This window comes from Hyla sarda, chromosome 2, assembly GCF_029499605.1.
Source record: "Hyla sarda isolate aHylSar1 chromosome 2, aHylSar1.hap1, whole genome shotgun sequence".
Taxonomy (NCBI): Eukaryota; Metazoa; Chordata; class Amphibia; order Anura; family Hylidae; genus Hyla; species Hyla sarda.
The window spans coordinates 268815039-268840988 of NC_079190.1; the positions used below are offsets into that span (position 1 = coordinate 268815039).

Here is a 25950-nt window from a genome sequence, read left to right on the forward strand (position 1 = left end):
CAAATATGTGTATCACTGTATTTTTTAACTTACGGCGGTTCCACGGTATATAACGGTATTTTCACCCCCCCAGCCCCAATCATGTGACCCGCGCGGTGTTTGCCCCCCCCCCCCCCCCCAAATCATGTGATGACCCGCCAGCACTGTTCTGCTCCTCCCCAATTAATGATCAGCCCAGCGTGGTACTACTCACATGTCACCTTCAAGCACTGCCCTCCTCCTCTTTGTTGGGGGCCGCCGGCGATGGAACTCACTGTACGCCAGTGGTCTCCAACCTGCGGACCTCCAGTTGCTGCTAAACTACAACTCCCAGCATGCCCGGAGAGCCAATGGCTGTCTGGGCATGCTAGGAGTTGTAGTTTTGCAACAGCTGGAGGTCCGCAGGTTGGAGACCACTGCTGTACGTTGTATTCCTATGCCCGGGCTGCAAAAGATACAGAAAATAAACGTATAACTTACCTACATCGGCCACACACTGTTCCTAGGGACTGGAACGTGGGACAGCCGTCAGCCTATCACCGGCCGCAGCGATGTCCCGCCCCGGCCATTGATAGGCTGAGCGCACTGTCATGTAAGAAGCCGGCCAGAGCTCCTTACATGACAGTGGGCTCAGCCTATCACTGGCCAGAGCGGGACATTGCTCCGGCCGGTGATAGGCTGACGGCTGTCCCACGTTCCCGTACCCAGTGTGTGGCCGACGTAGGTGAGTTACAGTTTATTTTCTGTATCTTTTGCAGCCCGGGCATAGGAATACAGCGTACAGCAGTGGTCTCCAACCTGCGGACCTCCAGCTGTTGCAAAACTACAACTCCCAGCATGCCCGGACAGCCGTTGACTGTCCGGGCATGCTGGGAGTTGTAGTTTTGCAACATCTGGAGGGCTGCAGGTTGGAGACCACTGGCGTACAGTATAGAGTTCCAGCACCCCAACAAAGAGGAGGAGCGCAGTGCTTGCGGGCGACATATGTGAGTAGTACCCCGCTGGGCTGATAATTAATTGGGGGGGGGCACAACTGTGCTGGCGGGTAACATAGGATTAGTTCCCCGATGTGGGGACAGCACTGCTCTGGGCTGATAATACATTCCCGAGGGGGAGGGGCCCAACCGGTATTGCGGTATGGGGGAAAATTCATATCGTGCAGCCCAAAGAATTCGATATGTACTGGTATACCGCCCAGCCCTAGACCTAGGCATGATATCTGACATCTAATTTTACTCAGCAGAATGGATCATTACGTGCCATTGTACTAATCTGATAAACAGTCAATGCCAAAATTCCCCTCTGTGCACATCTTGCTGTCATTCCAGTTCACTGTTGGCCTCCCCAATCATTGGGACATGCTATGTTAAACAGTGCTGACACATCTGCCAGAATGATAAAACCAAGGTCTGCCAGTTCAAGGATTCTGTCCATTTTAATTTGTGTTAGGTGTCAAAGAGTAAGGCTGCAACAATTAATCAATATACTGGTATTTGGAGGCGTGGTCTCAGACATTAGGAGGCGGGGCCAACACACATGAAAAACCTAACTATAATTACTACTTTCCCTGCCCCTACATGTTCCCCTCCCTTTGCTCTCCGATGCCTCCCTTTCCTCTCTGGTGCCTCCCCAAAAGATGCTGCGGCCAAGCTCCAGCAGTGAGACCACAGCCTGGAGTGCATTCTGGAGCTGGTGCCACCTCCTGGTCCTTGGCACCTATGGTCCTGACATAGCAAGAGCCCCCTCAGTCCAGCCAGAAGCTTTGTTCTCCATCTTCCCTGCAGTGACAGTTCTTCCTGGTGCAGGGAGTAGGCGGCCATCACTAAGGTCTGTGTACTGCTCCTTCTCCCCTGCACGAGGCTCGGCCTCATAGGTTAACTCTTCAGGTGCTGTCACCTCTCTCCCCCTGTTAATCCTTCAGGTCAGGCATAGGCAACCTTTGGCACTGCAGATGTTTTGGACTACATTTCCCATGATGCTTTGTCAGCATTTTGGCTATAAGAGCATCATGGGAGATGTAGTCCAAAACATCTGCAGTGCTAAAGGTTGCCTAAGCCTGCTTCAGGATCTCTTCCCTCTTTCCCATTAATCTTTTAGGTACTGTCCCCTCTCTTTCCCCATTGTTAACCCTTCACGTGCTGTCCCCTCTCCCCATTTATTTTTATTTTTTTCCAAATCGATAAAAAAATGGGCCAACGGATTGATTTTTAAAATGTTAGTTTCAGCCCTAATCAACAGGAGGCACCGTGCAAATCACACTGTTCTGACTTGATCCGATTTCTGACGTTTCATGAAGCTGAAAACATTTGCTTCTGATCTGGTTTTTAGAGCACTGGATTTGATCATATGCCGAACTATGCGACACCTGCTAGTTCCTCAATCTGCATAACCTTACAACTTTATTTTTCATGCTGCAAATTCAGTGTTGGGCGAGTGCATATGTAAACCTAGAATTTGATTCTTACTTGCATTCTTTTTGTAATAGTATACTTGTCAAATGGTGTTTATTTTGAGAAACTACCCCAAGGGAAGAGAGTTTGTTTTACATGAAAATAAGTAAAACACAGACAATGTCTATTTCTGTTATGATACATTCAGTCAGGGGTTTTAGAACTAGATTAAATAGAAGGAGAGGGAACAAAGAGCCTTCAATTGTTATACCAGTTATCTGAAATGGTTTGGAAAGCATATCATTTAGTCCATAAAGCCAAACTTATTCAGAGTTAAAATGTGAAATCCAAATGAATATTATCCAGTAAAAGCAGTTTTAGCACCTTCACACACTGTCTTTGCAATCAAATATATTATATGTTTAGTTCCATCAGGGGCCTGCCTCACCATTATGTTATATGTTTTGTTAACTGGTTTCAAAATGTGTTAGGGTGGGTTCACACTGTGTTTAGGTCTTCTTTTTTACTGTTTCCATTACAGTAAGTTACATTTTGCTTTATACAGTAATGTAGTTAACTACAATAGTGTGTATGGCAAACAAACAGTAGCATCAGTTTTCAGCATCAGTTAATGGTGTATAAAAGGGATATGTTAAAGGGAAACAAAAATGCAGCGTGAACCCACCCTTAGGCTGGAATCACAAATGCAGTCTTATTTTTAAGGACTTGTGGCTTTAGATGCTCCTACTTGAAGGGAGACATCAAGGCTGGGTTCAAATTGAAAATCTCCGGCCAAAGACTTCAAGGAAGGGCTAAATCCGTGGCTAGGACTGCACAAACATTGCCGCCCCCATAGGCAGTACTGTATTCCGTGCGGATTCTACCAGAATTAGCAAGATCATTCTTTTGGTGGCGAAAATTCAGCAGGGAAGCTCCACTGTGAAGCGGAATTCTGTTGACAGCAAGTCCACTGAGGATCAAGGGGCAGCCTCCTAAGAATGAACAGGTTGACTAGATGGGCCAGGATGTCCATCATGGATAAGGAAGCCTATGGAAGGACTCTCTCAGGAGAAGGCAGTGCCATTGATTGCACTCATGCTGCATGGCAGGGCAGAAGGGTTGAGCTAAACAAATTGCCTGTAGATTTTGACAATTTATGTTTTGTTGTATAGGGAAAGAGTGTAAACTGCATAACACAATTATTATGGGGTAAATGTGGCTGCCTGAAGCCAATAATAACTGTGTTGAAAAGAGAGGAAGAGGTAGGTAGGCTGAAAAAGGGGGTATGAAGCCAGAATGCCTTAATTCTAGAAATACATATCCCATCTTTATCCTCTTTGCTTTGGCTCTCCCGGTGAACCAGCAGGATCATTTCATTAATGACACCCTGACAGGAGACTATGCTGAATGCAGGGAGATGAGCAGAAATACAGAAGTGTACATTTAAATCAGGGAAGCAATGTCATTCATTTACCCGGGAAGGAAAGAAAGTGAAAAGCAGACGAGACCTGCCTACTAGATTACTTTATTGTCTGTAGGAGCATTACAGGCTGTACAGGAGGAGTCAACACTTGGCTTAAATGGGTACTGTAATTGAAAGGATTTTTTTTTTTTTTGCATATGATAGAGCAGGTAAAATAAAGAAGATTTGTAATTTACTCCCTGTAAAAAATGTCTTTATGTCACTTTCATGGCCTTATAAATCTGGCCACTAGGGGTCTCTCTTTTGGTCCAGACTGCATTCAGTCTGCTCAAAAGCACAGACTCTGGTCTCCTGGCAGGAGACCAAACTCAGGAAGTGCGGTCATAGGCAATGAATAGCACTCACTCTCCCTGTTTCATACACAGGCAGAGAGCGAGTGCTATTCACTGCCTATGACCAGATTGCATATCCTGAGTTTGGTCTTCTGCCAGTCCAGCAGGAGACCAAAGTGGCCAGATTTATAAGACCATGAAAGTGACAGACTTTTTTTTTTTTTTAAGGGAGTAAATGACAAATCGTATTTATTTTACCAGCTCTATCATATGCATAAAAATTATTTTAAAGGACAGTGTCCATTTAAATATTGCACCTCATTATTTGAAAGAACCACAGACCAGGATTGTGGATGTCACCATCATTTATCTGCAGGGAAAGGGTCCAACATGTTCTCAGTCTCCATGCAGCATTGAATCAATTTCTACTGCAATAGAAGAGGGGCCTGATCTTCTGAAGAGATCTAACCAGACAAGACCTTTAATTATGCTTCACATGCACAGATAATGCAATAAACACCCCACAAATGTGTGCACTTACCTTTGTTTCACCAGCTATTGGAGCAACATTACAGACTTTCTTGGAACGCAGTGTATTAATCACAGAGCTCTTGCCCACATTTGGATAACCGATAAATCCCACACTAATCTGCTTTTTGTCAGTGTGCAGCTGTAAAAAAAATTAATAAATATGCAAGCAAATGTATCGTGCAACAGTTTCTTAAAAAGAACAGAAAAACAAACCCATCACAATCTACAACATGATTCTTTATACTAAGATGAGCAGAAACAAATGTAAACCTTAATTATTTAACCCCTTAAAGACCAAGTCTATTTTGGCCTTAAGGACCAGACCAATTTTATTTTTGCAATTAAATTTTTTCTTCCTCGCCTTCTAAAAATCATAAACTTTTATATTTTCATACACAGACCCATATTAGGACTTGTTTTTTGCGTGACCAATTTTGCTTTGTAATTACATCACTCTTTTAACCATAAAATGTACGGCGCAACAAAAAAATTATTATTATATATGTGAGGAAATTGAAAAGAAAAACGCAATTTAGCACATTTGGGAAGGTTTTGTTTTCACGCTGTACACATTATGTTAAAAATTACGTTTTCTTTATTCTGTGGGTCAATATGATTAAAATGATACCCATGTTATATGCTTTTCTATAATTCTATTGCTTTAAAAAAAATCTCAGACTATTTTAGCAAAATTTGTATGTTTGAAATTGCCCTATTTTGCCCACCTGTAAGTTTATAATTTTTCCGTATGTGGGACGGTATGAGGGCTCATTTTTTATCTGTAGTTCTCATTCGTACCACTTTTGTTTATATTTGACTTTTTAAATCACATTCATTTTTTGGGAATAAAATGTGACAAAAAAGCTGAAATTAATTTTTCTTCTTTTAGGCCGTTCACCATATGGGATAATTAACATTATATTTTCATAGTTCGGACATTTATGCACACGGCGATAACAGATATGTTTATTAAATTTTTTTTAAACGCTTTTTGGGGGTAAAATGGGAAAAGGGGACAATTTACATTTTTATTGGGGAGGGGATTTCTCAAATTTTTTAAAACTTTTTTTTTTTACATTGCTATAAATAGTCTCCTATGGGGACATAAACAATCATTTGATTGACAATACTGTTCATTGTTATTGGTGATCTGCTCTGGTCTGCTCAATCTCAGACCAGAGCAGAAGACCTCTGGAGACAGACGGAGGCAGGTGAGGGCAGCACCGCGGGCGATCTGATCATCTATTTTACCGACTGCACTGCCGCAGATGCTGTGATCTGTATTGATCACGGCATCTGAGGGGTTAATGGTGGACACCAGCGTGATCGCTAATGCCCGCCATTTCCGGCGGGTCCCTGGCTGCTGATAGCAGCTGGGACAAGCCGGGCATGATGCGAGTACTGGACCGTGCTCTCGATCATGTTCATGACGTAAATGTATGTCATGATGCGGCAAGTCCCACCGCATCATGACGTACATTTATGTCAGATGTTGTTAAGGAGTTAAAGGGTGTATCCCAATATTTTAAGGTATCCCCTATCCTACTCCATCATCTTCTGAAGTCCAATAGAACAGCAGTGGAGCATGCAAACTGTCACTCCATTCACTTAGCGAATCAGGGACCCAAGTTCTTGTGATTCATGGGGGTTTCTAGAGGTTGGGATAATCACTTTGGAAAAAAAACAACCTCAACTGCTATAGTGTAACTGTTTTGAATTGTACTGCCTTCAATGTGTGTCTGTTTTCAATTACAAAAAACCCTTAAAAGGTGTTACAAAAAACAGCACCACACTTGTCCTCAGGTTGTGTGTAATTTTAATATTTGACTCGGTTCACTTCAATAAAACGGAGCTGCACTACCACACACAGCCTGAAGACAGGTGTGCTTCTGGTGTTTTTTGAATAAATCAGCTGTTTTAGTAATCATTTAACAAGTTAACCCATATGCACAGGATAGAGGATCTGTGTCTGATCAAGGTGGTCATATCATTGGGACACCAGGATCTCCAGAACGGAGCCCCGAATCTCCTAGCTGCATGGAGCACAGGGTCAGCATCCGCTCCATGCATTCTTTATGGGGGTGATACACACAGAAAGCATGAAGCACAAGCTAACACTCCATGCATCTGGAAGAATCGGGGCCCCTTCTAGAAATTGTGATGGGGGATCCCACCGATCAGACACATATCCCCAACGTGTGGATAGGAGATACGTTGTAAAATTCTTGAGTACCAAATTTAAATTTATGTTCACATGTGACTGATATGCAGCAGATCCACCACATGTGAACATACTGACATTTTTTAAATAATATTAAGGTAAAAATGTATAATACATATATTTTGTCTTACTAAAGAGGTAAAATAGTGGTAATATAAACCTTTGATCACTGTACACAAATGACAAGAAATGACCCCTGTAAGCATGTTGGTTGTCAAAGACTGGCAGGGAAATGCCTAAAGCCTTAAAATATACTACAAAATAAAGGCTAAAGTAATGAGTCACAACAACACAATACAAATAGTTTTTTTTACTCCCTTGTAAATTCTAAGGAGTTTTTTTACTCCTTGTAAATTGCTCTGTATTTAATCACACTCAGCCACCTAGACAGAAAATGCATCTGCACAAAAATGGTCCTTATATTACCTTGCCAAACTGCCTGAGAAGTTGGATAAAAGCTCCTTTACCAAACGGATTGGTGAGGCTGGAATGAAAGGCCAAAGTTGGATAGTCTTCAGATAAGCGAGCAACCCATCGTTTCTAAAAAAAAAACAAAAAAACAAAAAAACAATTTAGGCGTAGTTTTCTTTAGCTCAGAATCACATGTACCATTTGTTATTGTCTAGCTCGTATCTAGACATCTGGTCTATATTTTCAGAATACATTGAAGTCTGATCTTTCTCTTAAAGAAAGAAAGAAAAGAAAAAAAATGTGAAAAATAAATAAACAGATTACATCTGTGCATGTCAGTAACACAAGTGTATGCAGCTTTAGTTCAGGAACAGTAAATATTTGCTTCAAAGATTAATTTTCCACAAACTGTTTTCCTACAGGATCTAAAAGGCAATGAAGAAATATCTATAAACTGAAGCTCTTTAATAAATCTTTAATCTGCGGGTTTCTTAAAGCTGCGTCCACGAAAAAGCGCAATATTCCCCATAATGAATTCAAATGTCTCTCAGAGAACTGCTGTGATCCAATTACTTTAGAATAACACAAAACAGACATCAGTTGACACCAAATGCCTAAATAATGGTGATTCAAAAAAAACGTAGCAATGTAAAATGCAAAGCAGGAAAATACATTTTGTTATAATGTAGCTCACAAAAAAAGTTTTCAAAAAAAAAAAAGTTGCAGCGTAATAGCTGAACTAGCATTGGATCTTTCAAACTTACCTTTCAAGGGGATTTGGTGCTCTGTTGCTGAAGAACAACAAAGTATACAAGGCAAACTGGCGCCAGCCATGCAAACTAACTAAATTTTAGGCTTCACAGAGAGGTCAAGGGCAAAGCTATTCTAAATTCCAGGTTTCTCTTCAAATATAATGTTATATGCAAACAACACATTGGAAAGAATAGAAATTCCAATTATTAATAGTGTGTCTCTGGACAAATAGTAATATATTTACTCATAAAAAAAACTTTGGCATAGACACATCCCTTATGAACAAGTCATTCCGTACTAAAGGTATTATTTGGAATGTGGAGTGCAGCGATTGCCATCAGTTCCAAGAAACCATATGGTATACCAGAGTGGAGTGAGCAAAACAGATCTTACCGTTGCCCAAGTAGGAACCAGATCACACTTATTAAGAACAAATAAAAGGTGCTTCCAAGGTTTCTCCTTTTTTAGGTATGCCTCAATGTGTGGAGAACGAGTTCCCATGGGATCTCTGGCATCTAGAACTTGTATTATAACATCCGAAGAATCAATTACCTGCAAACAAACATAAAACTACAATTCAGCTAAACATTTACTGAGAGCATATCACTATGACAGACTTCTTTAAAAGGACATCCATATAATACCCTAGTAGAATCATTCCATATTTTACCCACATCCCTACAAATGGTCAGAATAGGCTGAGAATAACGCACCAGCAGGTAGAGTGTGACTTATGTAACTTTAGCTCTTATCGACTTTAGTTTGTTACTTCCATTGGACAGCCAACAAAACTTCTGACCCTTCATGTTTTAGCGGTTTATCAAAAGTTTGGATTGATGGAGCTGAGAAATCCACTAATTGCTAAAACAAAGGGGTAGAAGGGGCAGTGCAATGTGGCCATTCATTTCGGCATCCAGAGTGCTTTAGAAGGCTACTTACTTTATTGATCAAACATGTCCATCAGAACAGGTACAATGAAGCATAAGACTGACGTGTTTCGCTCTGGAGAGCTTAGCCATAGAGTACCCCTTTAAGGTCTGAACACTTAGACCCTGGCGGATCAATACTTTTGACCTGTTGCTATGGTTGTTTCGTTTGATTTTTTTCAATGATTGCAATTGTGAAAGGATGAAATGAAAGAATTGTGTTAAATGTGGGGATTGCCTTAAAAACCTGAACCATGTCTTTACAATCTGTGACAGATGGACTTAAGTAAAGGCCATACTAAGAACATTGTTTCTCTGTATAACTCCCAGGCACCAAGAACAAACAATTATAGCACTGTGTAGCCTAACACCAACACTCAGTGCCTGCGCTCCTGGATTACTGAGTGCATGTCAGTCCTGCTTTTAATCATCCTAACAACAACAGGCAGTCTGACTTTTCGGTGGAACATTTTCACACTACTTTGAAATTCTGTTTCCAAAGCAAATAGTGTAGGGAGTTGGGGAGTGATTTTTATATTAGTTTTAATATCAACAGATTGTTACATTCAACTTTTCAGAAGAAAATATTACTGCAATTCAGAAAACGCTTCAAGCTAAAAGGGGGGGGGGGGGGGGAGAGAGAATCCTATAAGGGCAAATAGATACCTATAGCTCAGAACTCCTATGAGCCAGAATGGGGAAGTGGTAGCCTAATGCACCTTGCCTCATTTGCTGATAGCCAAGTCATAAGAAAGGCCCATTCACAGCATAGGCATCTCAGGTAGTCAGCCTTGTTATGCACATATCCTGTTGATTTTAGGCCGAGCACAAAGTTATTGTGAAAGGTTTGTTTAGCAAAGAAAAGTTTAAACAATTATGGCAATAATTCTTAAAAGGGCTTTTTCAGGATTTTTAACTTAATTGCCCATGCTCAAATGGTTCCCTTCATTGTGTAGTGGCCGTGCCTGGTTACTGCAGTGCAGCTTCTATTCACTTCAATGAGAGCCGGGCTGCAATAACTCGATAAATAACGCAATAATGAACAGCTGACATATGGCCCATTGCCGATCAGGCATCCTGAGAATATACCATCAGTGTAAGGCTAGGTTCACACAGTGTTCAGGCTTATTGCATTTATAAAAATGCGCCTGCAAAATTGCAGACAACTTGCATCCACATTTTTAACCAAATGTGCTCTATATATTTAAGTGTATGGGAAAGTGGTTGTCTGTGCACACAATATGTAAAAATACCATCATTATTTACAGTCACATCGTGACATGTTATTTACACAGTTTTAAAAAATATGTATTTTTTGTACTTGTATTTTTACCTATTTGGGGAGGGGGGGGTTTATCATAACCTGTATAGAGGAAGAAGGTGCAGTTGCCCATAGACTGCTTTTTCACCTTAAAAGGCCTCTGAAAAATGAAAGAAGCTATCTGAATGTTGCTAATGTAACTACTCCACTCCTCTACACAGGCTGTGATAAATCTCCCCCATTGTGTGCAAACACATTCCCTTAGACTTACATAGAGCACACCAATGTAAAAAAAAATTAAAAATAAAAAAAGTGCATTTTTTATAAATGAATTACACCTGGAAAAAAAAACAGCCTTAAAGGACAAGTCTCACAGTAAACAATTGTTCAGCTTTTAGTGCAGAAGGTAAAGTTATATAGGTCTGTAAATCACTTCCATTACCAATGCTGCTTAGAAACAAGCTTTTTCTGCATTCTTCTGTCTGACAGGAAATTCAGCTGTTCCAGGTTTTCATGACTTTCGACCCCCTATTCAGGCTGTTATCAGCAGCATCCAGGGGCCGTGACGTGACAATTACCCAGAAGACCCCTGTGCTGCAGAGAGCTCCCTGTGCTCGGCCTTAGCCCCTCCCATCTGATGAATATTCACACTGTCCTCCCTCTGTTCTGCAGTGATTGGCTGAGCAGCACTGCCTATATGCCGGCTGATTCAGATCATAGTTCTCTCCCCTCTCCTTGCTAATGTTTTTACACTGATAACGGAGGAGAGGGGGGAGGGGATGGAGCTGCCAGTGTAGGGCTGTCACACTGAGAATGGAGGGGAGGGAGAGTAGAGTGGTCACACTGAGCACTGGGGAGAGAGGAGTGCAGGGCAGAGGAGGGGGGAGGTGATTGTGCCACTGTAAAGCTGTTTCATTGAGAGGAGGAGGGGGAGGGAGTGATTTTACAGTGTAAAACTGCAGCTTCAACTCCAGGGTCCCTCTCTCTGAGCACTGAGATTACATTTTGTTTCCTCGTGGCCACCCTGCTATATAGGGCTATGATTGGAGCTCAGTGTTATGTGGGAGTGACTAACATAAGTTAGGGGAGGTAACAAGTTATCTGCTCAGGCAGCTGAGAGCAGGAAATGTGAGCAGTGCATGCAGGGAAATGTAGTCTTTGAGATCACAGGCATAGCCACCATAACCAGGAAGTAACTGGAATTTATGAGCTGAATAGCTGGTGAATGGGGGGCGGAAAAAAAATCACAAACATGTCAGAGAGGTGGTAGGTGAATATACTATGGAATGGCTAGGTATTTTTTTTTTTCTTTGCTGCATGGGATATCTTCTTTAAAGTCCGGAAAAGCACCTGAAAATTAAGTTCACATCCATGTGACTGATTCCCTGAATTGTCAGACAAACTATAAACCCTCATATCTCTGGAACAAAGGGCAAATAAAGAAACTGTAAAATGGTGTTTGATGAAGATACCCTAAGCTATGTAATGATAATGCAATCTCATTTTTAAGGGACGGCTGCAGGTCCACTTTAGGGGTTAACCTACATAAAGACTATCAACTGATCTGATCATATTTGAGCTAAGAGCATTTTTCTGATGAACACAGGGGTGGCTGTAGATCAAGTCTTCATTTCTCTGAAGAATAACATAGAACTGGCTTCTACAGCAATACAAAGAAGTCTGAACAGCTGAAAATGTTTAATAAAAGCCAAATTCTAAAATTATGTGTAGCCCAAAACACATACATTTCAGTTTAAAGTGCCACATAAGGCAAGATATTGGGGGATATGTATGTGCCCAAACTTACTTTGTATAGCTCACCCCAGATTCTCTTGGACTGGCCTTTCTTATAGATTTCTTCCTGGGCCTCCTCCCTGTATATGGAAGAGAAGTATATTATTAGCACAATGTCACTGCAATTCACAATGAACATTTCTTAAAAAATAAAATAAATAATAATAATAATAATCAAACAGAGAATCCTGTAGGGATCCAGAATAGGTTTCTCATATTTTATCAGAATCTAGTTTCACTACTGGTCTACAGGTTTATATAGTATATAGGAAATATAGACTATATAAATGTTCACATTGGTTACTTAAAATGGACAGTCTCATCAAAGACATTCCCTGTAAACACCCTCTAGGGGATGTATGTGTGACAATCTATCTGCCTATGTATAGTCAATGGGAACTCACTGACTGAACTGAGTAGCTTACGTTACATCTACCGCCTATGCAGTTGTAAGGTGCACGTGCATAGTCAGGTCAATCCACTCTGTATCTAGTGTTGAGGTACATGAGGAGCTGGAGTAAAAGGGCCCATTTACATTGGCAATTTAAGGCCACTTTGGGAGCACCTTTCAACTATATACAAGTCGACAGGTGTTCATTGACAGAACCCTTTGCATGGCCCAATTTTCCTGAGTGAATGGGTGCACAATCGATCGTGTGTGCCGAAATTCACTTTCATTAAGTCGGTCCACATTTACCGAGGTGAGCTGCTGACGAACAATGATTTGTGTGAAGGCATTAACAACACATGCTACGTAGAGAAGCAAAACACTTGACCTACAAAGCCTCACAGTTACTAGAAGCCACATAATTGAGGGATAAGGTCAAATTGAAAACATTTTTCAATAAAAGCTCATACAGGTTCTGGCATTGTTACATGTTGATTTGGCCATTTTTCATATAAAAAGGAGTCACAGTGAGCCCCTTTTAAAGAATAAAAACAATTCACATATCATGGATGGCTTTAGGTTAGTAAAATTAAAGCAGCTGTCCAGGTCAAGCTACAGACCTTCCTATACAGACTTTAGACTAAGGCACTAGAGCTACATGCAGACCACTAGTGAGTGAATACTATATATTTATAAAAATGCCAATAATATACTTTATACCTGACTCCAGTGTCTTCTGTAACCAGATCCCTATCTTTGTCTTGGTCATAGCTATCTGCTGATGCCTCGGCTTTCTGAATCAGTTCATGCATATCACCAGCATTAAGGTTTGGTCTCTTTCTCTGAGACTTAGGACCAAAGGTTGTTTCAAATGTTTCAGTGTCCAGAATGTGAACCTTTGCATTCTGTGGAGATTGAATACATTGTTAATGTACATAAAAATCGCAATATGTACTTTTGTCATGTTCAGTAATCCCTCAAGTTAAAATATTAAATCAGTTCAAGGACGACCATTGCATGTTGAGACCATAACTATTGAAACCTGGTAATTAGTTCTGAAGCCCCAAAATGTCAACCAAAAATAGGAAAAAGTGAGGAATAAAGAAAAATAAGTAAATAACTAATATAGATAAAGCAAATAACAACCTAAAAAAAACGAACGAGCTGCTGGGAGCTGTAAATCACTGTCTATGTAGAGGACAGGAGCTTCTTCAGGGTCCTGTACAGTACACAAAGTGTCCCAAAAAAAATAGTACAGAACATGTAATACCTCCTTGTAGTGTAGGGGGCGCTACCGGACAGCCAGTCAGTGCATATGCTTCAGGAATACAGGGGTTTTACCAGTGAAATGCTCATTCTGATTGGTCAGTTCTTCCAGCCATTGACATGATTCACAGATCTGGACTGTCTGTACATTGTATGTTGAGTCTTGTTTCAGGTTACAATGGTCCAGAAAAGACCATTGTATGTTGAAACTAGTGTATGTTGAGGCCATTGTAAGTTGAGGGATCATTGTATATACAACTAGTGTATAAAAACTCAGTACAGAGGATTTAAAAGGTTTAACTAAAGGTTTTAGGTCAAGAAAGCAGCTGTCTGCTGGTGCATCAGCACCCCTCTATATAAGTGAACTGCAGTTCACTTTCCTGGCTTGTGTCCATAATTGATCAGCCAAGAAATATACATCTGAAATAGAAATAAAGAGGATTGGCTTGATCCAACACTGCGGGCAACCCTTTAGTATATTGAAGCCAGCCAGGCTGGTCCAGCTTTGGAATCCGTGGCCATCAATTATCACTGCCAGGGATAGCAGTCATAAGCCATATATTTTACATGCAGAAGCTACTGAGTGGGACATGTAGTAATACAAGCTAACCATTCAAATAAATGGCTATTAGTGTAATACATGGAGGAGTCAGGTCTGCTAGAACAAGAGCCGCTGTTTGCAGCAGCTCTCTGCTTTGGATTTTTAAGAGAACCAAGCAGTAGATTTTAACATATATAATGCCTGGCAAAGCATTCTATATGGTAAAATCTTTATATAAGGTTATCAAGTCCCTCTCACTGCCCCATAAGTAGTCCCCTGGGTAGGGAGCTATACTTACCAGGTCTCATCGCTCCGGCAGTAGTGACATCCCCTTGGCGTGTGACGGTCCACATCATCACTCTGCTCCCTAAACTGATGGAGCAAAGCAGTGATGCAGGCCCTCAATCATGCAGAGTGGAGTAATTATGGCTGAAGCGAAAGGACCTAGTAAGTATAGCTCCAGGCCCATGGGGACTATTTACGGGAGGCGGTGAAGACTTTATAACTTCATGTTCTCACCATGCCTGGGGTCAAAAACGTTCCCCAGGTATAGCAAGGATAATGGTTTTACCATATATAACACGTTGCCAAGCGTTATACATGGTAAAATCTACTACTTGGTTCCCGTTAAAGCAGGGTCGCCAGTCTATGACATCAACAACATGACATAAAAGGCCATTAAAACAGAGGTTGTGGAATAAGATGACCAGTCTTACCCTGAGAGTAAAAGGTCATATGAAACACGAAAATAACATCTGGACTATTGGATAATGATGTGAAAAAATATGACCCTGTTAGAAGCATCACATCTGAATCAAGTTTTCTTACGGTCTGCTTACTGTGTATTTTGGAAGCAGCAGACGTTTCTACTTCAGACTGCCTTAAGGATCTGTCTTAATTTCTTTGAAGCCATTTTCCAAGGAATACGATGAAACAAAGGCATATGTGGAAACCAAGCATAATTTCACACACTTCCTTTGCCAGCATGGTAAAGCTCATATGCCAGGCTTTTCCCATCAAAATAAATGCGCGCTTGGAACGCAGTACCCTAATAAAGATTATTGTTATTATTCTACTAAAGAGGAAATCATAGCAATTCCAATGGGTTGTCATCTCTAATTAAACCAAGGACGAGTACATATGACTTCAGGAGCAGCACCTGCCAGGATCTTTGGATTCAGCACTTTCTCAAGCAGCTCATGATTTTTGCAGTTTGGTATTCTGATAACATTTCTCATTTGTATTTAATAAAACACATGTGCATGGGGAAAAAAAAACAGCTTGACAGAAAACCTAAAGCAGTGCTTTACATGTGCCTTCACAATAGAACTGTGTGTTCTAAACAGGAGTGTTGAATGCTTGAAACACGATGAAAGATCACAGTTAGAAAGCATGGTTATGTCATTATTAGACAGTATAATATTCTTACTCTTGTCTAATAAATCTGGAAACAACATGTTGTCTGGCTCCATAGTCGGGTCTAATACGGCATTTCAGAAGATGTTTCCCATTTTGAAATAAACTTTAATTAGAATAAATTGTTCTGAAACTCAGTCTCAAAGACTCCTATTCTTATTAGAAAAGGTTCAAATTATATTCTCTAGTAGGAAAAAGTGACCTAAGGGTGAATTCACGCCATGACAGATTGGTTGCACAAATCTCTGGCACTTGCAGAAATCCATGTGAGTGCGGCAGAAAAAAAAAAACATTCGGATAAACAGAACAAATTTTCAGTTAAAGAAATTTCTACAACAAATCTGCCATGACTATATGGGGGAAATTTATCAAAAGTACAAAGGAAAAGATTACCAGTTGCCCATAGCAACCAGGTTTCTTCTTTTAGTTTTCAGAGGACTATTTAAAAATGAAAGAAGCTCTGTGCCCGTCTTTTCTAAAGAAGCTAGTATGTTAGCAAAGTAGCAGGCTTATATGTTGCACATGCAGAGATATACTTGGATGCATTCAAGACGGGTGGATGAAATAAAGATGTGTTCTATCCACTAAAAAAAAAAAAAAAAACAATTTGCAGTTTATTTTTTAAAGGACTTTCTGGAACACAAAAATGATTAAAAATTCAGCAATGCTTTAACCAGTGGGTATCTGGCTTTGAGACCATGGTCTTAGTTGCCTAATAGCTTTTGACCACCTGAGGTGCAAGGGGAACTGCAGCGCAGCTTCATGTGAGCAAACGTGGGTGGAAGCATTTAAGTGCCTGGGAGCACCTTTGTGGAAGAAAAAAACTCTGATTCTATGAATCAATAAAGGTTTGACCATCACTTTGTGAGATGAGAAAACCCCTTTAAAGAAATTTTGCCCTGAAAGGCACAAGGCGAGATAAATATTTTGCCACAGCCTAAAAGACAGTAAAGGAAAAGAAAAACAAAGCTCATTTCTTCCAAAAACAGCACCACACCTGTCCTCACGTTGTTTGTAGTAATACAACTTGGCTCCATTCACTTGAATGTAGGGCTGCAATGAACATTTATTTTCATAATCAATTATTTGGCCAATGGAAGGTTTGGAAACAGTACCTGAAGGGTTAACAGGGGAAAAAGAAGGGACAGCACTTTAAGGGTTAACCTATTAGCCGGCGCTTCACTGCCGGAAAGGTTCACAAACCTTGGAGATGGCTGTCCTCCTTGCACAAGGAATATCTGTCACTGCAGGAAGGATGGAGAATGGAGCTTCTGGCAGATGCCGGGACTGGGGGGCTCTGGAAATGTCAGGATCAAAGATGGCGCTTACTTTTCTGCTGGCATCTGGACTGCACTCCAGATGTTGCTGGCCTTCAAAAAGGCACCCGAGCATAAGGGGAGACAGAGGGGAACATGAAGAGACAGACAGGGAATAAGAGGTAGGGAAAGAGGTAGTGGTAGTATGTATACTATAGGTTGCTAGGCCACTACAACCCTCTCCCCCCCCCAATCACGGCCAAAGGAAATTATTGATAAAATTTTTTTCCATTATCGGTTTTTAATAATTATATAGATTAATTGTTGTAGCCTTATGTAAGATGATATGAGATGTGGTAAGGTATTTTTTAATATATCATTTGTGATCTGTGGATCAAGGTAATTGTTCAAGGGTATACAAAACAAGATGGATGAATTGACCTTGAAACAAGTTAAATATAAGTTGATCTAGCTGAATCCTATAGATAGAATTGCTAAGCTAAGAAGTATTTCATGACACACTATATACTATTTCAGGGGAATAGTCACGTAGTCACGATGAAGTACCATATATGTAAGGTTAGTAGTATCCAATCAGATAACAATGTAGCCATGACATAATGTATACAGCTAACGAAGGAGAAAGGAAGGCGGGGCCAAGCCAGACCAGACCAAGCCAGCCTGATGAAGGATGACAGCTAAGAGGATGCTAACAGAGGAGGCCATCTTAGGACATCCCAAGATGGATCCAACACACAGAAACCCCAGCTGGTGAGACAAGTCTAAGGCCTACTTAACCTTCCTACTGTATGCTAAGGACTGTCTTTACATGAAGATGTCTTGTTTTATGTCTGCCATGATGTCAAGAAGATTACAATAAATGTATTTTCTTTATACAAGCAAGAACTCATTCGTTCTCCATGGTTGACCGCGTCATATTGACCAGTAATATTTAAACACCTTACTTCAATGGAACTGAGCAGTAATACCACACACAACCCGAATACAGGTGTGGGGCTGTTTCTGGAAAAAATAAGCTCTATTTTTCTATTCCTAGATAACATCTTTAAACAAAGTTTAAAAAAAAAAAAAAAAACATTTTGTAGCATAAAATTTGTAAAGTTGGCTAATAACATGTATAATGGACTAGTTGTTACATACGTGAGGTTTTTTCTGATCATACAGAAGAGACATTGGAAGTTTGCTTTGCCTCATCACCACTTTGTATGGGTCTTTTATTACAGCACTCATTTCGTCTTGGAACTTTTGCAGAGAGGCTTGTTTAATGACACGAGTATTTCCTGAAACAAGAGACAACAGTGTTAGGGGCCATCTCACTCTGATGTCTCTTAGTGTCACTGGGGGACATTTATCAATGTTGGTGTAAGGTAGTAAAGATTTTACCCGTTTTCTTGGTGTATTGTATGCACAAAATTTACCAAAAAGATGCACGGGACTTGATACATTTTGCATAATTATAGAAATCAGTGAGCTGCAGAGATAGGTTTAGGCTTTGTGCTCTGGCATCTGACACTTTTGTACATGTCCTATTAGGTGGTGTAGGTTTGCGCAAAAAAATTTAATTTTCCCAAATAATAAATACAGCTCCACTGCATAAAGTAGGGTATGGTGCGCCAAACAGTAGACAACTTTGAAAGAAGGCAAAATTTGCAGGGAAATTTAGAACATTGAAGTGGCCAATGATAAATGTCCCCCACTTAGTTTATTACTAAATGCACTCTGTACAACACTTACCAAACCACTTGATATTGGGCTCTACTCTAGCCACAGTGCCAGATGGGACAGATGACTGATGCTGCAAAGTCTTAATCACTTTTCCACGGTTGTTCCTGAAAAACAAAATAACTGGGTTAGAAAAATACAGGTACTTTCTTTTGAATGTAGTGTATTAAAGCTCACCCCTACTTATTACTATGGAGTCAAACTACAATAACAGATTTTTCTCATCCTAGACAAGCTTTTAGATAACCATGACACAAGTCATCTGTCGTTACAAAAATACATGAAGATATTCCAATCAGTCAAAACATTAAAGGAACTGGTCTATTATTATGTAGCCCCCCCCCCTCCCCTATGTGCTGCCTAAATAGCACTGACCCATCGGGTAAGATGTCTCAAAGCCTCCTAGAGTCTCAGGTACAAGATGTTAGCAGCAGATACTTTAACTTCTGCAAGTTATGAGATGGGGACTTGACTTGTTTTTCCAGCACATCCAGATGCTAAATTGAATCAAGATATGGGAAATTTGGAGGGCAAGTCACACCTCAACAACTTTATTATGTCCCTCAGACCATTCCTGGACAATTTTTGCAGTGTGACATTTTCCTGCTGAAAAAGATACAAGTGCCACGAAGCATCGGTTAGTAGCAATGTTTAGTGTTTAGGTAGGTGGAACATGTGAAAGAAACATTCACATTAATGCTAAGATCAAAGGTTTCCCAGCAGAACATTACAATGCCTTCACTAGCTTGCCTTCTTCCTGGTGCCAATGTAGCCCCAGAAATGGCTACACAGGCCCATATGAAGCAAACTGTGCTGACTCCTTTCTACCATAACTAATATTTAAGTCTTTGCCAATATGTGCTACAGTAGCTCTTCCATGGAGTCAGACTAGACAGGTTACCCCTTTCCTCCTTACATGCAGCAATAAGCTTTTGGGGGCCATGACCCTATCAACAACTCACTTTTGGTGGATACTAACCACTACATACCAAAGACACCTCGCAGGACCCATTGTACTGGAGAAGCTCTGACCCTTGTACTATAGCCATTACAACTTTGTCCAAGTCAATCACACTCTTACACATGGCCATTTTTCCATCAATCTATCCATCCCTTGACAAGTACCATTGTCACAAGAGAATCAGTGTTATTGACTTCAGTGGTTTTAGTGTTAACCTGTCAGTGGTTTTAGTGTTGCAACATTTATACAGTGGCGACCACAACATCCACCATAGAAAGAACAACAAAACTGCTGACTAATGAAATGCATTCTAAATGTAAGAAAAATTAGTCTGGATATGGAAATATAAAACCACATGATTATGATACATTAATTGAACAGACTTACCGCCGCTCTTTCTGGCGGTACATATTGAGCCGCTTGATAGTTGCTCGGTCCCTCATATTGTGGCCTCCTGCACCCTTCACCCGATCTGAAGAAAATAAATAACATTTTATATAATAAAAAATAAAAATAAAAGTCCTATATCAAGAAAAAAGAAACACATTATAGAGGTCAGAATAGGACAATTTTACTTTACTTTTCTTACAAAAAGTTATAAGGAGTAAAGAAAAACAAAACCTAAATAAATTGGGCATTGCTGTAATCTTATGGTACACCGGTACTTAAAAACATACCCTATCCACAGGTTAAGGGATAAGTTTCTGATCGCAGGGGGTCTGACCCCTGGGCTGTCCACCCCAGCAGGCTGTAGTCGGTGGTGTCACATAATCAGCCCTTGGATGCTGGAGTTGCAATTGAAGGTAAGTATGGGTGTCTTTGCTTTTTTGTTAAATTTTTTAAGGGAAACCTGTTTTCAGTGTCACCTGCACTAACCTGTTGGTACAGACAGGTAGCTCAGGTGACAATAATGACAATGGTACTTATCTGGTACCGTTCGTGCAATGTATGGTGATTCTATTCCTCCTTTTATACTGGTATGATTGGTAATATTGGCCCTAGTATACAAAATTTGGTCAGCAAGTATGATGGTAATATGTATGGTGAGAACATTCCTCCTTGTAGACTCCCGGACGAAAGTCAGCGTGCCGAAACGCGCGTAGGGGTGGCGCCATCCCGGTCTCTGCCTAGTACTTTGTTGTGTGGGTATTGTTTATTTATCATTCTGTTGCACTGATGCTTTACAGTTCTAGCACTTTATGCATATGGCACATCTACTTTGATACAATATCATACCTCATTACTTTATCATATTGTTCCATATTGCTGCGAGTCATACCGTATGCACCTTAAATTTTACAACATATGCCCACTCACTACCATCTTGATTGGCAGATGTGTCGGTGATGTCGCTGTATTTTTGTGATGCAGTTTTTTCTCCTTTTTATTTCTGTTTGCTTTAGAAACATGATGTATCTTTTAAAGCATTTCAATAAAAGTATTTATATTTTATGCTATGTGACCCCAAGTGTTCTTGTGTTTGGGTTATATATATGATAGATCACATTACTATGCGCCCTACATAATATAGTAGAGCTGCAATGATTAATCGATAAAATTTGATAACGGGATTCGTTGTCGACGAATCCAGTTATCGAATAATCGCCCGATTCGTTGTCCGGTGGAAGTGAATGAATGAATGAAGCTGACATGTCCCGCATGTAGGCTTCATTCATTCACCGCCGCTGCCCGACATGTCCCTGCTGCTGCTCTACTCCTAGCGCAATTAGCGCAGTGTCGGGACATGTCTTTAAGAGAACATTAAAAAGAGAAATGATCATGTGACTTATCACAAGTTAAAAAAATAAATAAATACTGAAATCCTACGTTAAAAAGAAATGTCGCCGGTTAAATACATCTTTGTTGACAAAGTAGGAGGTAGCATGGATGCACCAAGTTAGTGAGAAACGCAACTGAAATAAAGAGTTTTTTTTTTTTCCTTACAACAAATAATTTCCATTAACAAATAATTTCTGCTGCTCATCTCTGTACCCGACGGAGATGAGCAGCAGAGAAAAGACATGTCCCGGCGGTGCGCTAATTGCGCTAGCAGTAGAGCAGCAGCAGGGACATGTCGGGCGGCGGCAGTGAATGAAAATATCGGGCCAATACTAGCAATTTGATTGGTATCGGGGACTCGTTCAGTGTCCCCGATACCAAAACCGATACCTGCTTCTCCCGTCCACATCCCGTCCACATACCGTCCCATGGAGGAGCATGTGACACACACGTCACTCCACCTCCTCCCCCGTGCCCAGCTTAATGCTACGGAGGAAGCAGTGACATGTATGTCACATGCTCCTCCATAGGACGACATGATGCGGATGGGAGAACGAGGCAGAGGACAGCTGCAGGTGAGTGCTGTCTACAAGGGTGGGGACTGCCATCTACTGGAGGGGCTGCTACTAATATCTACGTGGGGCCCTGCTGTCTAAAAGGGGGAACAAGGGTGCAATGCTCTGCACATACCCCCATCTGTATAGGAATGTACATACACTGCCATACATATGGGGGGGGTATGTGCAGACTGCATAGCATTGCACCCTAGGGTCTGTAAAAGCAATGCTCTGCAGTCTGCACATACCCCCAGGTGAATAGGAGTACTATAAAAAAAAAAAAAAATTGTAAATTAACCACTCCCCCAATAAAAATTAGCTCCCCCTTTTCCTATTGCTATACAAAAAAAGTAAAAACTTTTTCTTTTACATATTTGATACTAACGTATGGCTAACTGTCTGAACTATTAAAATATTTGTGAATCATTAACATTTTATTTTAATAGTTCAGACAGTTACCCATGCGGCAATATCAAATTTACGCTGGTTTCTGTACAGGATCGTCAATAATGACAGCAACCGGCGTAAACGTAAAAAAATAAAAATAATCCAAAATTGCTGCTGTTTGGTCACATCACATGCTAGAAACTTTTAATATGGCCATTGTACATATTTTTTTTCAAGTTGAATCAGCTGAACCCCTTTTTTTTCCATTTTGACATTTTTTCCGATTAATCGATGAAATAATCTGCAACTAATCGATTATTAAAATAATTGTTAGCTGCGGCCCTATAATATAGTAAGGGTAATATAACATCAGTACTTCATGACTTTTGTATTTACAGACTACCCTTCTCTGTTGTGTTTGTCTTTTTGGTATTCTCCTTGTATACTGGTATAATTGGCAATATTGGTCTCAGTATACAGTAGGTGGTCAGTAACAGTATGATGGTGATATGTATGGTGATAATATTCCTCCTTGTATACTGGTATAATTGGTAATATTGGTCTCAGTATACAGTAGGTGGTCAGTAACAGTATGATGGTGATATGTATGGTGATAATATTCCTCCATGTATACTGGTATTTTTAGTAATATTGGTCTTAGTGTACAGGATTTGGTCAGTAACATGGTGGTAATACATGTGGTAATAATACTCCTCCTGTATACTAGTATTATTGGTAACTATGACAAATTTTGAGGATCCACATTTTTATCATGGGAAATTGTCTTACCTATTGTATGTAAGGATATAATTACATATGTCTGGCTCAGTAGAAAATTGTCGCAACTGATGCCAGAAGTGCATCAGTTGTCATCAGTTGTTTAGGATCCAGCGTTAAGTATTGTGCATGCCAGACAGGGGAACACAGTAAGATGCATACCCCTGTCCAGCAGCCATGCGGCGTGTTTCACAATCGGTCATCCAACTTGAGATGCTGGATAGATGTAAACTGTTCAATCCAAATGAATGGGATTAGTTCTGCAATGTTTCCCTCTGATGCACGCCGGAGGAAACCCCACCAGACAACTGACATATGTTAACATACATCATTTTTTTTTTTTTTTGTTATATACCCAACTATGAATAACATTTGTCCCCCCCCCCCCCCCCCCTTTGTGGCTTTGCCCTCACATAGTCACACGCATGACCAAAGTAGGCTGAATAGTATAAAATGCTCTGGGCTACTTTTGAACCCAGTCCGGTGCAGAACTGCTCCCTATGCAATTTTGCGTCCGGAGATTTCTGAACATACAGTGAGGGTAGGGGGAAGGCGGGGCTGTGCAGGACGCCACTCTGCCCCTCCCTCAGAAGGACGACATAGATTTTCACAGCCCAGCTCCTGGATGAAGATTTTGACAGCTCCTAAAATCTACGTCGAGGGGGCTGTAAAAATCTACTTGTGGATGTATGACTTACGGAGCCATTGCGAAAATCTACAGCCTCATTCCTGGATGTAAATTTTCATGCACCTCCTTCAGGAGGAGAGGGATTCCCACAGCGCCACTTGCACAGACCCCTGGACGTAGGTTTTCATAGATATTCACAGCTGTCAAAATCTACGTCCAGGAGGAGGGCTGTGAGAATCAACGTCCTCCTGAGGGAAGGGCAAAGAAAGAACTATGTACCGGGCTGAGGTAGGTGCAGAACTGCTTCCTGCACAGCTCCACCTTCCTCCGTTGTATGTTCGGAAATCTCTGGACAGCTGCAACATCCGTAAATAAGAAATAGAGAATGAGGAGGCCCGTGGGCGTGAAACAATTGTCACTGCACCTGTGCTCCTGCAATGGCGTCCTGCGGATGCCATACTGCTCCAACCCTGCACTGAAAATAAAGAAAACTGCTGCACAGTGAAACCGTGAGTGCCTCCTCATTCTCTATTTCTTATTTACGGATGTTGTACTGTATGCTCTGAAGGATTGAGCACCTCATTTGGTTCCAGACAGTTGATTGCTTGGCTACAGCGCTGAGTGTTTGGCAGATAACCCGAGCCTGCTAGAGACTGTTTAAGGCCATAGACATCAGTGCTGGTCTTTGCCTATTTTTCTTATGTAAAATTGCATGTGGCGCAGTTCTGCACCTCACACCAGCCCTGAGGTAGAGGCACGGGCCCCACTGATTCCAATGAAGAGTGCCAGCCAGTGACTGCATTAGGCTGGGTCCACACTACGTTTTGTCCCATACGGGAGCGCATACGGCAGGGGGGAGCTAAAAGCTCGCGCTCCCGTATGTCACCGTATGCGCTCCCGTATGTCATTCACTTCAATGAGCCGACCGGAGTGAAACGTTCGGTCCGGTCGGCTCATTTTTGCGCCGTATGCGCTTTTACAACCGGACCTAAAACCGTGGTCAACCACGGTTTTAGGTCCGGTTGTAAAAGCGCATACGGCGCAAAAATGAGCCGACCGAACGTTTCACTCCGGTCGGCTCATTGAAGTGAATGGCATACGGGAGCGCATACGGTGACATACGGGAGCGCGAGGTTTTAGCTCCCCCCTGCCGTATGCGCTCCCGTATGGGACAAAACGTAGTGTGGACCCAGCCTTAGTCATTTTTTGTCTTGGGCCCTGAAGTGCTGCAAGCCATGCTTTAGAGTCAGAGACAAAACTTGTAAAATGCCCCAAACATAGTTACTAGCCGACTAAGATCTGACTACTGAAATCAATGGGGCTCATACCTATCAGGGTATGTATACAGTATGTCCGCACCCTGTTTTGATATTTTCCTGATGTAGGAGCAGGGATGTGCAGTCATGTGACCACCTTGGGCCATGGTGGGGCCTTGTTTACATAAATGGATCCATAAGGAGAAGTAGACACTAACATTCAGGGTGACAGCTATTAAAGTGTTAACTGTATTCAGCCATTTGATGGAAACAATTTGTAGAGAAACACATCCCACCCAGCTTTACTAGGACCCTGAAGGACAGATGTGCTCCCCTGCCTGTCAGGATCCGTTAGAGGCACATGAAGATTCAGGAAGGATGGTAACTATGTGTGGCCATACTGCTGGTCACCCCTGAGGAGTCCTGACAGCTCAGTGGGCACCATATGGACCCCATAGGAATACACAGTCCTCCACGTGAGCCGCACACAGTGACGCTCTGTCCCCACTTCCGCCCTCTCTCCGAACACGTACACACCTGGGTTAGAGCTGGAGGTGGACGGGTTAATGGTGCTCCGTCCCTTGAACTGTGGCTTCACCATCTTGGCGGCTGTGTCGGTCCGGTCAGAAGGTACTGTGAGGACAGCTCAGGGAAGGCAGCCTTAGCTGGAAACAGGCCGCTGTAGAGAGACCGAGGGGCCGCAGAGCTTGACGGGAAATCCTGCTGCTGACACACGTGTTTGACTGGAGCAGTCCGTGGCCATCTTTGATCTGGGCAGTTTTGCCCTTCCATCGAACATAATTTAATGAAGCGAGGTCTGGAAGCTGCAGTGTTGCAAAACTTGGTAGTTCTGATATGTAGTTTGGCAGCTACGTGATATGTTTTCTGTCTTTATTACTTTGACAGAAATTTTTTTTTAACCCCCTTCATGCAAAAGTATGTACTGGTACGTCCTGTCAGTGTAGAAAATGTAT

At 41.4% G+C, this 25950-nt stretch overlaps 1 protein-coding gene across 1 annotated transcript in view; it reads right to left on the reverse strand.

Annotated features, from left to right (window-relative positions):
* Positions 1–25707, reverse strand: part of GNL2 (G protein nucleolar 2) — a 56424-nt gene extending 30717 nt beyond the window's left edge. The window contains exons 1-9 of the mRNA XM_056557127.1: positions 25514–25707; positions 19980–20064; positions 18644–18738; positions 18050–18189; positions 13130–13314; positions 12035–12101; positions 8434–8592; positions 7303–7416; positions 4666–4794 (exon numbers count right to left, since the gene is read on the reverse strand). Of these exons, the coding sequence (XP_056413102.1) occupies positions 4666–4794; positions 7303–7416; positions 8434–8592; positions 12035–12101; positions 13130–13314; positions 18050–18189; positions 18644–18738; positions 19980–20064; positions 25514–25577 (1038 nt within the window). The 5' untranslated portion in view covers positions 25578–25707. The remainder of the gene's footprint in view (positions 1–4665; positions 4795–7302; positions 7417–8433; positions 8593–12034; positions 12102–13129; positions 13315–18049; positions 18190–18643; positions 18739–19979; positions 20065–25513) is intronic.
* Between the last annotated feature and the right edge of the window lie 243 nt (positions 25708–25950).